Source organism: Argopecten irradians, chromosome 7, assembly GCF_041381155.1.
Source record: "Argopecten irradians isolate NY chromosome 7, Ai_NY, whole genome shotgun sequence".
Classification (NCBI taxonomy): Eukaryota; Metazoa; Mollusca; class Bivalvia; order Pectinida; family Pectinidae; genus Argopecten; species Argopecten irradians.
Window position 1 is genome coordinate 12,440,535 of NC_091140.1, and position 17,028 is coordinate 12,457,562.

General features: G+C 32.8%; 1 protein-coding gene across 1 annotated transcript in view; it reads left to right on the forward strand.

Annotated features, from left to right (window-relative positions):
- LOC138327581 (uncharacterized) overlaps nt 1-16,199 on the forward strand; it is a 79,500-nt gene extending 63,301 nt beyond the window's left edge. The window contains exons 7-11 of the mRNA XM_069273777.1: nt 1,266-1,538; nt 4,279-4,370; nt 11,064-11,267; nt 11,928-12,066; nt 12,411-16,199. Coding sequence (XP_069129878.1) covers nt 1,266-1,538; nt 4,279-4,370; nt 11,064-11,267; nt 11,928-12,066; nt 12,411-12,719 — 1,017 coding nt within the window. The 3' untranslated portion in view covers nt 12,720-16,199. The remainder of the gene's footprint in view (nt 1-1,265; nt 1,539-4,278; nt 4,371-11,063; nt 11,268-11,927; nt 12,067-12,410) is intronic.
- The last annotated feature ends 829 nt before the right edge of the window (nt 16,200-17,028 follow it).

Here is a 17,028-nt window from a genome sequence, read left to right on the forward strand (position 1 = left end):
TTTTCAGACTATTTCAATCTTCTGTAATGATGCAAAGACTTGTTTTCCTAAATAACTTTGACTGTTCTGTTCATACCTTATTGCGTCGTTGTATCACAGTCAAACGCAACGTAGAATGGACGACGTTATAGTTTTAAACGAACAAATACATTTGTATACCCCCCCCCCCCCCCCCGAAGTTAAGAGGGCATACTGGAATTGGGTTGTCCTTCTCTCCGTCCGTCTGTCTGTAGACATACCTTATGCCCCCTATTAATGGAGTTATTGTGCAGTGGGGGTATTAGTCGTCTACTATAGTAACAGTTTTATTTTACTTAATTGCTTAAAGTGTGATAAAAACTGTGTTAGAAGTATGAAGAAATACAGAGTGCAGTAGTGTCCATGTCAGCCGCACTCCCTGTTTATTTTGACTGTTGTGACTATTATTAACAATCCGCATAACTTTAAAGAACATATTATCAAATGTAACTACGTCCCCTAAAGGATTATTATACCAACATTGATAGTCATTGTTTACAATTTTATTTGTGCAAACCGATCGAAAATAAATACAAACAAATGTTAACAAGTTTAGGATATCTGCTCATTTAAAAATATAGAAATAGGGAGGAATCAAAATGTGATAAGAAGAAACAGAATTTGTAACAAATGTAATTTAAGGGATATAGATGATGAGTTTCACATTATTTTGATTTGTCCATTTTATATTGATCTCAGGCGCCGATTAATTAAACAATATTATTACAGGAAACCATCTATATTTAAACTGATACAATTGCTTGGTATAGAAAATGTCAGGGAGTTATCAAATTTAGGGAAATACTTGTATTTAGCTTTTAAGAGACGATGGTCGAAAATATAAGTAAAGTTGATATTACGTTTACATTTTATTGTATAGCGAATTTTGTATTTGATGTCCTTCTCCACTGTCTAACTACATTGTAAATATATCTACAAATGTAATTAATATACAAATGTATACATGTTTGTACCTATAAGTCTAAAGGCTTTTAATTAATAAAAGATTGATTGATTGAAATATTTAATTAAGTTTGGATATTTTTGGTACACTGTCGTTTCTTATTGTCACTAATCAGTTCCTATAAGTTTAATGAATTGATATTAATTCTCCCAATGGAACTTTGTGACAGAAGTGTTTATATAAAAACCACAAATACTGATTTAAAAACAAAGGGCAGATAGGAATGAACACTCAAATAAAAAGATGGAGTTTATAAAACTGACTCTCTGAATGGTTTCTTTAGGTGAAAGTTGATTACATGGCGATTGATAATGGAGGAAACGAAACGAAACTCTTGTCATGGATGTTAACCAATAACCTGCTCGAAAAGGTACAGCAGTTGCTTGTTAGATTTCACGGAATCGAATTTGATAGTGCAGCGACAGTTTACATGGAGCACCTACAGGTGCTACGGAGACTATACGCTGAGGGGTTCAGAACATTCCACTTCGAAAGGAGTATCAATTGCATCTTTAAAACGACTCCGACAGTAACTGGATGTTACATTCTTTATATGGTACGTATAAGTATGCTTCATTAATAAAGAGTAATAAAATGTACATACTGTTACACCTGCTGTTACACCTGTAACAGTATCTACACCAGTAAAAATACGAAAAATAGAGGCCTAACCTCCAAATAATTGCAACAGAATTTGTTTTCTGCTTTTTGGGTTGGAGGATCTTAGTATTTTACCATGAAAAAAGTCGCCAAAAATCATATGTTCGGAAAGTCATTTTTTCAACACCCGAAAAATAAGAAAATATATAGAAATTACACTTTTGACCACTTTTAAAGTACAATATCTGCTATTTTTGCAATACTTGAAATATGAAACTGGGTATATAGTAAGACAAACTTTAGGTTAGTACATATAAGTTGAATTGATACAATATTTTCAGTCAATCCAAGAAATAAAGAAGGATGAAAACGGCTGAAAACCTTTTGAATTTAGCTACATGTAGCATTACCGTTTTTGTTTTTTTTAGATGTAATCATTTATAAAATCTTTCTCTGAACTATATCAGTTTATGTTTTATGTCTTAAAGAATTACATTTTCTTTGATATTAATGCATGATCGATAATACATTAGTTAGAAATACCTAAATATTAACATGTCAAGTTGACTGATCGTGCCAATTTGAAGTGTTTTTATACTTAGATTTTTGGCAAAACACCCATTTTGGTAGTTAATATTTCGGAAAATAAAAAAAGCAAATGCTTCAAAATATGTTATTTCCATTTTTGTATATTTTGTACTTGTTATTTTTATAATTTGTTGTAAAAACGGTTTAAATATGCACACCTTATCTAGTAGTAAAAACTTCCTATCACGTTAATTTGGCTGAATACCAAAATATGTCTAAGTCCATAAATCTGCAATACAAAAATCTTAATTTTTCGAATATGCTTTATTCGTTTGTCAGAACATTTTGCCAGTTAATAAATCAGAACTGTGATGATTTTCAGCTATAAAATTGAACTTGAACTTTTATTTTATTCCTTTATCTCATTGAAAATTATACAACCCCCATCCAGTTCCATTATGGAAAATTGAAAAAACTGACCTATTCAAATATTTGATCAAAAAGAAACTTCAATCTCACTTTATAAAGAGCGCTTCATTATGGTGGTAATATCCGCCAAAGGATTTTGCAATCTGATTAGTCACAAAATAAATATTCACATTTTTGACATTTCAACTTAAGGACCAATTAGAGAAGTTTAGTCAAATTGGCACTAAATGAGGATTTGATCGACCTCTCGTCTTTTATGTTTGGGGATATCTTGATATAGTAGTCTCTTTTAGGTGATTATAGCCTACATAGAATCTGAATTAAAAACTATCTAAACACTTGAGACGGCACTTACTGAATAAGTTTTGAATGAAAAAGACATATTATTCAATTTGGACTTCAAAATGTCCTTGGAAAAGCCCAAAAGACCAACTTTGAGCAACCATATTATCTCAGGTAGTGAAAGTAAAATGTTTTATGTTTAAAGCCTTTAATCAACAAGTTTTATTTAAAAAGATTCCACCAAAATGAGTATCAATGGTATTGTTGATAATAACAATTTTTTATCTTAACAATCCAACAAAAGCGTATTTGGCTGTTGCAAGGACAAAATTATGCAATTTTCATGCTGTCATACTTTTTCCCTGTCTTGATTTCAACTTATGTTTTTGGCAATCTGAGCTGTCCTTATAACGTTCTTGTCATACATTAATTTTACAGTATCTCATGATAACCCTGTAAGTTTATATTTGGCTTCAAAGTTGGCAAATGATGCAAATATCCCTATTTTTCTAATTTTTTGGGGGTCAAGAAAAACACTTTCCCAAAAATTTTATTTGTGGCGACTTTTTTTCTTGTATAAAACAAAGTCAGATCTGTAGGGACTAATCATGTTACATTAATATGATGTGTTGCACGATCTTCCATGAAACGCAATTGGAAAAAGGTTTTTTTTCAATCAGATTTGATTGAAGTTCATGAAAAAAGGTCGGCAAAAAGATTTGGGGTTTTATGCAAGAGTTCCCCGTCTTCGCTTTTTAAATATAAATTCCACTCCATTAACTGTCACATTTTACTCCGATTAAAGATTAATGTACTTATCAATTATGACATGTTCCTATTTTTAATTTAATCAAAATTGTGTTCGATGGTACAGTGTATATGGAAAGGATAGCCTTTACACAGAGAACAATATATTGTACATTGCAAATTTTGCTTGTACTGTCTGACAAACAGAGAGCAGAAGATTGTTTTAAAGTCATAAGAAGTGTACTGAAAGATACAGAATAGTAAAACAATATACATATTGTGCAATATCCCTTTACTTATAAAAAAAATCGTTCTTTTTTAATGTTCGCTTTTTAAATTATTTGATAAAAGTAATCTCAAATCAGCGATCTTAGATCTTATAATTACGGATCACATGCCTTATCGAATGACACACAAATGCACACAAAGAATAATCTTCATAGGTTAATGCACGTTAGACAACAAATGAGGAACAGTAAAGTTAAAGGCATTGAATACCAATTTCATTTTGTAACAGCCACCACTGCACTGGACTTAACATTAATAATTTACTCTTACATCCGCTTAGTTGATGGAAATGTCTAATATGATGTCACAATGATAAAAGAAAAAATACGAAACTCGCTTTGAAATTTAAATATCTGCTCTTTAAGGTTTGCAAAAATAATGAATTCTAAGACTTATTTAGTTCATAACTTTTCTTACTTCAGATGCGACAGACTTCTGTGAAAGGCCCATTGAAAATTTCACCTGACAATATAGGAACTGCGCCAATCAACCAATTGACCTCATTATACCATAGGTGAGAGACAGTGTACACGATTGCAACACCAGTAAGAACAATTGATGATTAATTTCAACGCAATCACCAGTGGATAGTAATAATGATGGACTTTTGTGTTGATGAATATAATGTGATATAAACTAGAAACAGAGATATTACTTAGACGGATCCGAGGTCAATATCTCTCTTTCCAGTTCACATCATAACATCATATTTACCAGCACAAAAATCCACACAAGAAACCCACAAAGCCTAATATTATCAATTTATTAAACTTTTAAGGATCTGCTCTGGTGAGGTTTCAGTCTCGTTGAAGTCTCGTTTCAACATTAATCAAAGAGTTTTTGTGATTTTCAAAATCTGATCGTCTCAATTTGTAACAAGTTGTAATATAAATATATGTCCAAAAATTCTACTTCTTTTGCTTGTAGAATTAATTGTACAACATTTCTAACAAATAAACAATTTGGCGGCCGTTTTGGAAAGATGCATTTCTTACACTGTGCAGAGAGATGGAATTTCACTCTTCCTTACTTCATTATTTTTACTTAACTCGCCTGTGCGACAGCGTTTTTAGCTATATCAAATTAATTTTTGCTGTAAATCTTATTAAACTTCACTGAGATGAAAATGATAAGCATTGAAGGTTGGGATCATAACCTATTGGTTTTAAATTTAAACATTGTATTAAAGATAAAATGATTTGAAGTTTTAGCAAGAAATTCTGAAAAATATTTTTTTTGTATCTGAACAAAAAATCAAGCACACTGACCCCCTATTTGTATGATGGTTTTAGAGGCAGCAATTTTTTTTCTTTTGAATTGCAAAATTTCAGAATAAAATTAGTCATCAGAACTTTTTTGTGAAGCGTTGAATCTGTCAATTTTTTTTCAAAAAAAAAAAAACCCGAAGGATTTTCATCTTCATTTAGGGGGTTGGGGTATCATATACAGCAGTTCTGAGCAATAATAAAAAAAAATGAGTGAACTGTGTGATCTTATTATTTTCTTAAAGAAAACATTATCAGACAACTAATTTATAAAATATTGCTTTAGTTTTTCATGTGTATGCTCAAATCATTGAAATTCCGGTAAAGTCAAGATAAACGTCAAATAGCCATCTTTGATTCATAACAGCTCAAAATTAAGCACACCACAATATTATTTTGATTACAAACTTTGGTATGAATTCCTATTTCCGAAAATTTATTAATAAATCTGCATAAATAATTCCAAAAAGGAATTCGACGAGATTTTTCAATGATGTCAGTATGTTACAATGTCAACATGTTTCATTTAGTTATAAAAGTTACGAACTTCTTTTTCTTCTTTTATTGAATTGTGTGACATTCATGGCAGAATTTGTAATTTCTCTAATATCATGGATTAATTTTCGATATTAAAAGTTATCTCAATCCATCTCATATCCCAATTAAAAGAGTTGTTTTCCAACAATACCTTTAAATCTAGAAATTATACTGAAAAAGACACCTGGATCTCAAGATTTCTATAAAATTCTTATTCAAAATGAAACTAGCATTACTCGCCAAAGTAAGTGAGGGGAAATGTTTGACTGCAATAGTTACAATTTAGAATTTCACACCATATTTTGACAACAAATTCTTATCTTTTTAAAATAGGTCTACATTGTAGATCTAATAATCCGCAATGTATGCTCTGCTTCGTAGAAAGAGAGACAATTACCCATCTCTTGTGGGAGTGTACTGAAGTACAGAATTTCTTAACTGATTTTGAAAAAAAAAATTCTACCAATAAAGAAACACTTTTTTTAAATATTCAACCACATTGGAATATATAACAGTATTGATAATGAAATTTTACTCTATATTGAACACTACATTTATAAAAGTAGATACTTATAAAATTCACTTAATGTTAATTATTAGAGATTAGTCAATTCCATTAAATATTACCATACGGGCAGAAATATAAAGCCTATGGAAAAGGTCAAATTTATTTAGAGAAATTATATGATGATTGGAAAAAATGGATAAAACTTGTAAATATTGTCTAAACCTTGACTTTTTAACATTGTTTATTTTTATGTGCTACTTTATGTGTATATGTACAATTATGTTATTTTCCCTTTTTTCATACATTGCATTGAATAATAGAATTAATTTCATTTCTTCCAATTTGGCAAGTTACAATATAAAGTCATGTATGAAAATTAAAAGTGCATTTTGTCCTACTCCTCCTCCCCCTGTCTTTATATGCATATGTCTTTCTCTTCAAATCTCCTCCTCCATCTTCTCTTCCCTGCACCTCTTCTTCTATATTCCTTCTCTTTGCTATGAAAGGTCTTTGATCGTGTTCCAGGTTAAGACGTCATGACCTTTTATTCTGAGGGAATTTTCATCCCCGCTATAATTAGAAATCGAGACTACAATAGGCTTATATGTGTAATTAAGAAACGGTACCCCTCCCTTCTCTTCTTTCCTCTTCCTTCTTGACTGTCTTTTTTGGTCACCTGAGGCGAAGTCTCAAGTGACCTATTCTGATCGCCTTTTGTCCGTCGTTGTCTTTCGTGCGTCCTCCGTCGTCCGTCGTTTGTCCGTAAATAATTTACATTTTCGACTTCTTCTCCAAAACCATTTAAGCGATTTCAATGAAATTTGAACAAACCTCCTAAGGCATAAGCCAATCAAAATTGTGAATTATATGCCCCCAACCCCCAAGGAAGCTGGCGGAGGGGCCAAAAGGGGTAAAATTGGCTAAATGCTATATCTGTTGTTTTATAATTATATCTATTGTTGCATGATTATATTTATTGTTGTATAATCATATTTATTGTTGTATAATCATATTTATTGTTGTATAATTATTGTTATTATTGTATGATTATATTAATCGTTGTATAATTATATCTAATGTTATATAATTATATTAAAGGTGATAAAAACAGAAGGGACATGGAAAATGAGATAATACGCTAGAAACATTTGTATGTCCTATCTAAACATATACCAGTTTGATATTTGCTTATATTTTGTCTCTAAATAGTAAAATTAATGAAAGCAATCTTCACATCTTTTCGAAGACAGATTTTTTTCTATGACTTACCTCCCTTGAGTTCCGATGAGTTGTGACGTCATCTGAGACAATCAACTACCGGAAGCCGGTGTGCCGATCGCGGAACTGTCAACATGCATGTGTATTTTAGCCACAGGTCTTAGTACTTACGGAAATACACATGGAGAAAAATATGTTATATTTCGACTTATTGGGTAGCGTGATTTATCCCCTACATAATGACACATTATTGACGTCATAACCTATAAAATGACGTCACTATATGTAAATGATGATGTCATTAATGTCGAGTACATATATCATGTGGAGTATCATGTGAGGGGTTAAATATAAGGTCATTTTTCACGAATGAATAAGTATTACTTTCCTATTCAGTCCACCCTGGAGTAATACGACTGTGCATGTATGTAATTTTTAGTTTACACATAAAATTAACCGAGGAGTTTTGATATACATACTGGTAATTTTATGTGCAAAATAAGATCGTAGTGAAAATGGACAATTGTTGCGGCCCACCTCTTTAGACCTACGTTTTGATGAAAAAAATCATCCGTTACAAGCATACGGAGACATAAAAAATACACGCAGATTATTTATCTGTTGTGTCTTTTTGCCCCCCCCCCCCCCCATTTTCGTCGACTGAAATGATGTTCTGCGCATTTAAAAGAAAAAAGGGTCCTTCTAAACAGTTTTCATACTTCACTTTAGGGATTCTACTGCATGCAGTTAAAAAAATCTTAGCAAGACAATAAATTCATTATTAAATTTCTTTGTACTTTGAGTTAAACAACAATTTGCCGATGGCGTGAAGCCGGTATGTTCAGATCGAGCAGGGTTGCATAATGATATGACGACGTTAACAATATTATCATTATTTAAATGCAGGTAATTTAAAATCGAAAAATTACAATGTTAAAAACGCTTTAAAATTATCAAAATACATCGTTAAACTCATCACAGCCATTGTAAATAGTAATATTTTTTCCTTCTCGGGGGAGACCTTCGGACCCCCAAACACCAAAATATCGCGCCTTCGCCGCTCGCAAAATCATTAAAATACGTCGTGAAACTCTTATCTCAGCGATTCTAAATCGTAATTTATGTTTTCCCGGGGGTCTCCCCCGAACCCGCAAAACACCACAATGCTCGCCAATTTGGCCAACTTGCGTACTCATTAATTTCCTGTTATATTCTACATAGTACATTTGCGTATATGTAGAATACGAATTTTACCGTTTTTTTATCTATACCCCTAAATCGTCTCATAGTGTTCAATAGGCTATCCATATTGAATATAAACTAACTAATTCTCAAATCACTGTGGACTGTTCGTATACTTTTAAAATTTACTTAAGGTCGACAGGTTTGTTATTTCCAAAACTGCGCACGCTTAGATAATATATAATGAAGCGGTCTTGTGAATGATTTGTGTTTTATAAGACATATGTTGTTTTATGGCCCTGTGTTATATTAAACATGCATATCTTGTCCACGAGTACATGTCATGCATATTTGGTCATTGTATCTAGTACCTGTGGTTTCTCCCGTTTTTTGTATCGGTCGTGCGTTGTAGTGTTACTATTGTACATGCTATTCTATTTTCGTACACGGAAAGCCCCGAAATTTTGTCGAATAAATCCGTAAAACTCATTACAGAACTTTAAAAAATAAATAAGCCTAACCCTTTCTGTGCGGTGTTCTGAAGGATTAAGTTCCAAATAAGAAATAGAGTCGTGTAGTACATATATATGGCGGGATAGGGGCACGTTTGTCGCGGTATGATAGGATTTTAGAAAGGGTATGAAAGGTGGCGGGGTCTACTTTTTATATGCATTATATGTATGTACATGTAGCATGTAGTGTCATTGATGTTTCGGTCCATTTTCTTGCAAACTTATACAAATTATATAATTTGTTGTCGCAACGTGCCGAGAAAATCCAAGGCCATCTCAGTCATGTGTAAAATACACACTATCATTTGACACTGAGTGTGTTGTCATAACGACGGCTGCCAGGTCATAGCCACGAGCGTTTACCTGAACACCTTTCACACGGGTACATGCAGTCATGTAACGGTTCATTGGTTTTCTATAGGTGATCAAACTTCAGTGTTGATTGAGATACGCAATATATATTTTTAGCCACACGCTTTTTAAACATGAAGTTTGAGCTTGGGTACGGGTACGTATGCTGTAGATACCTTATATGTTTCGCATGCAGAATATATCGATATGAGTATCAGATACAATAAAGTGAGATAATACTTACAAAATTAATAAGAATTTTAAATGTATGTAAATCTATTCGAATTCATCGCCTGTGGTATAAGATATAAAGGCTACGGCGCCCGGCACATGCCATAAAGTGTGTGACATTGTGCACGAAGTTTGACGTGAACGGGCGCGTGGTTGTTACATACGTCTGTAAGTCAGAAAGCAAAGACTTGTAGAGATTGTCATTAAAACACACATTATCCAAAATAACAATTATATGAGATCCTAAAGTGTTCACAACTATTGTTATCATAGTTTTTTATGCCAAGAACGTAGATGACATTGATCTTTGGTTAGGCAATTTGCCATACGACAGATCAAGAGTTGGATACGTAGCTACATGTATATGCATACATAGCATATAATTAACTATGGCTTTAGGTTTCGTATTTTGAAAAAGAAATACGTTTATTTATTATTCTTAACGTAATGATATATAAATATCTATAAAACATAACAAACGAAGTATTGATTATAATACACGTATATTACATAAAGCCTGTCATCGATTACAAGGTCAAGGGGAGTAACTCGTACGTGACAATTTAATTGACTAAGAGCACGGAATTCGGCAGTCCGGAAAACTCGTAATCCGGACGGTTTAGACTGGGAACGAAGGTGTCCGGATTATCGAGGGTCCACTGTATTTATTGTTGATATAAACTTTAAAGACTATGTTTAGAGTTTTAATTTACAGACAAAAGTCAAGCGTAACCTCCTCGAACCTGAGTTGACACACCCGTAGCCTACACGATGTCAAATGACTTTTGACCTAAAGAATATAACAGTTTTATAGCCCAGAATATGACGATTAGAATGAGTAAACGATCGTTTTTATTATATCAGGGTATGTTATAGATTGTATATTATATATACGGATACATGTCCACTTATCAATATAGCAATTACACGTAGCGCGACTGTTTTAAATATCTATAATCGCCAATACCGCAACACTCCCCCATTGAATTTCCCGGTCTTGTCACAGCTGTTTGTCTCAGATGACGTCACGAAACTACGGCCACCTGGTGATATCAGGGGCGATAAGCGATGCGATCGTTCTAGACAAGGGTTGTTGTGGACTTCGTTTCAAGCACATTTTATGGAAATTACGTCAAATACAACCTGTATTTTTTATTGGAAATCATAAAGTGCACCACAATAAACAAATATCAACATAAAAATAGCATATTTAAAATCTGTTTTTATCACCTTTAATTGTTGTATAATTGTTGTATAATTATATTTATTGTTGTATAATTGTATCTATTGTTTTATAATTATATTTATTGTTGTATAATCATATTTATTGTTTAATTGTTGTATAATTATATTTATTGTTGTATAATTTTATATACATGTATTGTTGTATAATTGTTTTACAGCTACCTGGTATCAACTCAAGTGCATTGTAAGCAGGTGATCCGGGTTGGCCGTGTTGATGACGGAGGCTGGGACATCTGTAACGATACTGACTACAGACCTTCAGCTCCATGTCTTGTTTACTCCTTTGGAGTGGCAGGGGACTGGTCGTTTGATGATCAAATATCAAACATCTACGGATGTCAAGTGCATTCCTTTGATCCCAGGTCAATTGAATTAACTTTTCTTTATTGTGAGAAAATTCGTTTACACTTGCTTACAACTCGAAGATAAACTTTTCAATCGTTTGTGTTATATAAATGTTGCTATATCTTTTGATCGAAAACAGTATGAAAAGTGGGGGAGAGTCAATAGTTTCTAGTCATGGATGTATTTAAAACTGCTTAACATGCAAAGGCGTTTGATTATATAGTTTGCCCGATATCAAGTGGCTTCGCCCATGTGATATTTTCAATTTGTCACTAGGGCAATATCACATTGTGCGTTTACATTGGTTAAAATTAATTATGACGTCATGACTTGACACCATTTAGCAATGAAGTGACAACAGGATTAGACTGATGGATTATTGCAACATATTTTGACGTTGAGGTTTATTGAAATACAGGTTGTTGTAGTTCATGCGTGTGATAACACGTTATATACAAGGTTTAAAATTAATGTACCTTTCATATCATATTTTATGAAAAAACCCGTCTCGATTTTTCAATCCTTGTAAGACTCGTTTCATAAAATCATCTTTTAAATGAACACTTTTTAATATCCTATTTGTACAGGCTTTACTATCTCTTAAATATGATTTGTTAATGTGGAAATAAAAACCTTAATGAACTACCACCATAACCAGATTGTTTTTCACTTTTAAGTATTGGAAAGGCAGATCATCAAAGATCTCCGCTAATCACATTCCATAATCTAGGATTGTGGGGCAAGCCTAAAGGGATGCGTGGAAAATGGACCATGATGAACCTAAAAGGTATCATTGATATGCTCGGACATACTGGAGTAAGTCTTTAACGACTTTATCTTTTAACTTTGTATTTTTATTATTAAAATTCATATATTATTGCGGGAATAGCATACTGTTAACTATGGTAACTAAGTTTAAAATTTTGATTACTTAGTTAATTGCTGCATTTCCCCTGATTTAATTGCAATAAATGCCGTGTTGATAAAGGTTTTTAAATATGAACAGCCACACAGTACATAATGTATTTAAAGCCGTTTATGTAGATTTCGTTGACATTCTTTTTGCTTTGTTTAGTGACAGAGCCTCGCACAATAAATGTAATACTGTAACAATTATATACTACGTCTGAAGTATAATAAATATGTTCTTCATTTTGCAGAAAACCATTGATATTGTAAAAATGGACATAGAAGCATCAGAATGGGACGCCATCCCTGATATGGTGGCGACCGGAGTACTGAAAAACGTTAGACAACTCTATTTTGAATTCCATAGTCAACCGAATCCAGCTGAAACAATGCGGATGAAAGTTAAAGCACTACAAGGCATAGAGGAGCAGGGTTTCAAACTGTTCTGGTCTCATCCAAACATAAAGGGAGGTAATCCAAGACCGTTCAGTATCACAGGGAGACAGGTCAGCGGTTGCTACGAAAACTACTACCTTAACACAAATAAGAGTAAACATTAATTGCATTCTGTAGCTTTACCTCAATGGTTCAGCTGGGCAATGATGAAACAAAGTAACAGTACTATTGCAACTTTTCAAAGCTATATGGTAGTAATTGATAAAAACAATATAACTGAGTGTGCACTACATGCCCCCGGCTGTCGCTACTCAAGTTATAATTTTATTATTTGATTATTATTTTTAAACGACGTAACGTCAAGACATTTTGTATGTATTTTATAATTAGTTATTCCATATGCATGTAAGTTGATTTACCACAAAGAATCTTTGTCTTATTTCATTTTAATGGATGGACTATTTCTTAAAGATGGTCCACCGCTGACAAATGGTATTTTTTCACTATCGAAAACAGGAGCAGACAATTTAGTATTTTTTCTTCAGTTACAAAAGTTACTTACTTTACACCATTACAACCATTGAAAAGTTTGAGCTTCTAAATTTACTTCAAGTTAAAAATATGAAAAATGATTATTTGCATCCCGAAAAAATTCCATGGCACTATATCCTATATAGAATGATGTACTGAATGCGCATGCACCAAAGGGAAAATAACTTATTTTATATTAGTTTTTGTGTTAATTAGACATACCTAGACACGATTAAACACCAATTATCGTTCAAATGATGAATATCATTTATGCTCTGTCGGCGGTGGAGCATCTTTAAGAATTTTTAATACAACGTTCCAATAGATTGAAAATTTAATGTAATTTTTATCAAATACTTTTGAAATTTTCGTAACAAATAAATAGGTATTTTCATTGATCTACCAAAATATTGCATAACGAAGACCAAAATCAAAAAAAGAAATTTATTACCGTAGACATTCTTCGAAAACAAGATATATCTTGAATAGAAATGCAAAAATATCATCTAACGTCTGTTCCGCAACTAACGATAGCTACTCTCATGACATTAGTTTTTATAATTTAGATGTCCACGTGGATATATGTTTTAAAAATGATGATATGGTTGATTTTGGCGAACATAATGTCGTAAACAAATATGGTGGTTCTTGTAAAAGCCCCACTTCACGGAATTAGCTTTTGGCGATATGTTCTAATGGTGGCTCTATCACTAGGCATCAACGGTCATACACGCTAATAATTTAGTAATTAGTCCGAGGTAGACCTACGATCTTGCTTATATAACCACGTCCTGTCGTTTGAATGTTTAAGGTTTAAAACTGGTCTCTAAACTTTTGTTCAACAAACGATAATGATTTGAAAATTTGGGCCCGAGGTGGACCAACGATTTTGCTTATGATATTTGAACCAATGAACCAAATTAAGGTATTTATCTCCTCCCCGGTGATTACACTAACTGCCTGCCTCAGTAGCGGTTTGTTCAGTCATTTTTGCTTGAGAGTTAATCATTTATTTTAGCAATACTGACTTTAATACCAGCGTTTCAAGACGTGGAATCATGATATATCATTGTGTTGTTTGTAAATAATTTTCGAGTTGCTTTTTTTAGTTTGTGTTTATGCATTATTCAAATGTTGATTGTCTTTTGGCCAAATTTGTGTTCAAAATGCAAAACGCTTTCAAATGTCTTTTATGATGCAAATAGTGTAGATACGTTTGACGGCATCCTTTGTGCCAGTATGTCAGGATTCTCTCGTAATATGTAGGTAAAGTGTTTTATGAAGTTTATTCTCAGTATAATTAGGTTATCAAAATAAATAATGCAAGGGATTTATCTTGGTATCAATTATGTCTCTTTCAGCTTCAAGTTGTTTGCTAATTTAAAGTCTAATAGAGTAGATATTCAGTCATACTGCACCTTGTCTTGGCAATTAATATATTAAGATAAATACTGCAATGGGTGTCTTTATATGCATCTTTTTCATCAACAATGCTACTTTCAGCATCTTTTTGTGTGCTAAGTTTAGTGCCTTATACGGTCTAACCATAATAAAATTTGGTATATATATGATACATACATATGAATACTGCATGGAATGTCTTTATATACATGTATATACTGTTTTGCATCAATGATCAATTTACTTGCTAATGTTAGTGTTTTATACAGAATATTCTTACATGTAGTTCGACAAGGAGAAGTTTATTGATGGAGTACAAATCTTTAGAAATACATTTTGTAAGTAGGAATGCACGGAATACTAGTAGTTGTTCATAATTGAAATGATTTGTTATTTATACATTTTTAAAGATTAGTTAGTGCCCATTTTCGGATAAAGATATCACTACACCTTATTTGTATGTGTCGGCAAATATCATTTATCTAGCCTTCTTTTATATAATTAAATTGTGGTAGAAACAGGTAACACAGCATGGGGTTATTGGGTATGGAAATCATTTTTAAAAGCTACAAAAGCATGAGCTTTAGCTAGAACTTCTTTTGTAATTCTAATAAATAACTTACGAGTGAGAAATAAATTTTATTCCCAACAACCACTTGCTGCGTAACCTCTATACCTGACGGATTGTATACCATGGAATTGGGTAGATTATTTCAAACTTATATGATGGAGCGCTCTCCTGATATCTTAAACTGCAATCTCAAGAAACAATATATAAAAAATGTTAAACATCTTGCCATATGTCAAAAAAGCTACTGTTATAAGACATATTCGCTACACATAGAAACTAGTTAGTTGTCCATGAATTTGCAAATGAATTGTCTACAATGGTGGGCAATAATCTACCAACAAACAGTTCATTCAGGTGGGCACATATCCACCACGGAAAAGTCAATATCTGATATCTCTGCAACATCGGCGCCAACAACACAACACCTGTCAGATCACTCCCCCACTTGTGTAGGCGCCTATTTTGTGGAGATGTCAGATATATCGGAGAGCCATCACTGAAGACTATTCATTAGCTTAACCAATCTATAGACACTGACGGAACACTACTCGTCCAACTAACGTACTTTCTAGCTGTAGATATTTACATGTGATATTTGTTAATTTGTTGACATGTTGCTTTTGTAGCTGTATATTGTAATATTGTAAATACATTGTGTTGTGTTATATTCCTACTATTGTTCATGCCATTACAAATGCTTCTACAATGCTAAAGACTCACCCATAGCGGGTATTAACCTTTAAGTTCAATATGTCACAATACGGTGCGTGGCGCTTTATTATACATTTTGTGCTATTTTTAAAGTTGTATGTGCCGTAACTTTATATTCACGAATTAAGAAAAGCTTTTTAATATTATATTCATCATGAAAATTACCAGCCTTTTAAGAATTACAATTCTTAAAATGTATAGGTTTTTGATTTTACAAGTACAAATAAGATCTAAAAATGATTTTGGAAGGACTGTCAAAAATCATTATATTTACTTCTACAGCATATTGAAATGAGTACATGTACATACTGTCAGACCATCAACGCAAGGTGAAGTCTACAAATGCATTTTACGTTTTTACAGAGTTATTAGTAATTGCTAAGTGATATCTAAATATACATGAGGCATAAAATACAAGAATTGTACATTTCATATATTCTGTGTTGTAACTAAAGTCATCATATATGTTTGTCCATTTTAAAGATTTTCGCCTGGTGGTTTTCAATAGATTACCGAAGAAAATCATGTGAAAACTTTAACATCAACCCATAATTATATTTATATATTTGAAAAAAAACCCAGTAAATATTAAGGCATATGTCCATGTTTCAACAAGTAACATTTGGTATGCCACTTCCTAGGTGTGCTTGAACATAAATTGATAAAAAGTGTGCAAAATATGCAAAAGAAAATTTACATGTTAGCAAAACAAATCCACAGGGTTCGGTACATATTTCTGTCACCAAATGATAATGTCCGTTATTTTAAATTACTAGTGCCTATAGCAGATACAAGGAGCGCTTGTTTGACCGGTTCCAAGTTTACAAAAACATATGTCGAGTCCGTTTTGACATTGTTTTGCACATGGCGGCTGAAAAAATATTATGCAATAGTATAGTATATATTCGTCTTTCATTAGAGCAGTTATTTCATCCGACGACAAAATGTTGTCGGGACATTAAATAAGCCGAAGGGCATGGCCGTGCACTAGAACAAACCAAGTCGAATGAGGAATGCAGTATTCGCTTCACATGTCTCCGCCATTGGTACTTGTCAATACCCCTTGCTACGGTCCAAACATGAAATGTATATCTAAGGCCGACCAAACGCGAAAAAAATGTAATCGGCATTGGGTATTGAGCATTGGTTTGGCATCGAAAACAGTTGATATGGTGGTAATTGATGCAGCTTTTATTCGACGTATCCTTTTTTTGACGATGAGGACTGGAGCTGGTCGACTGGCGATTCTGACAGTTACA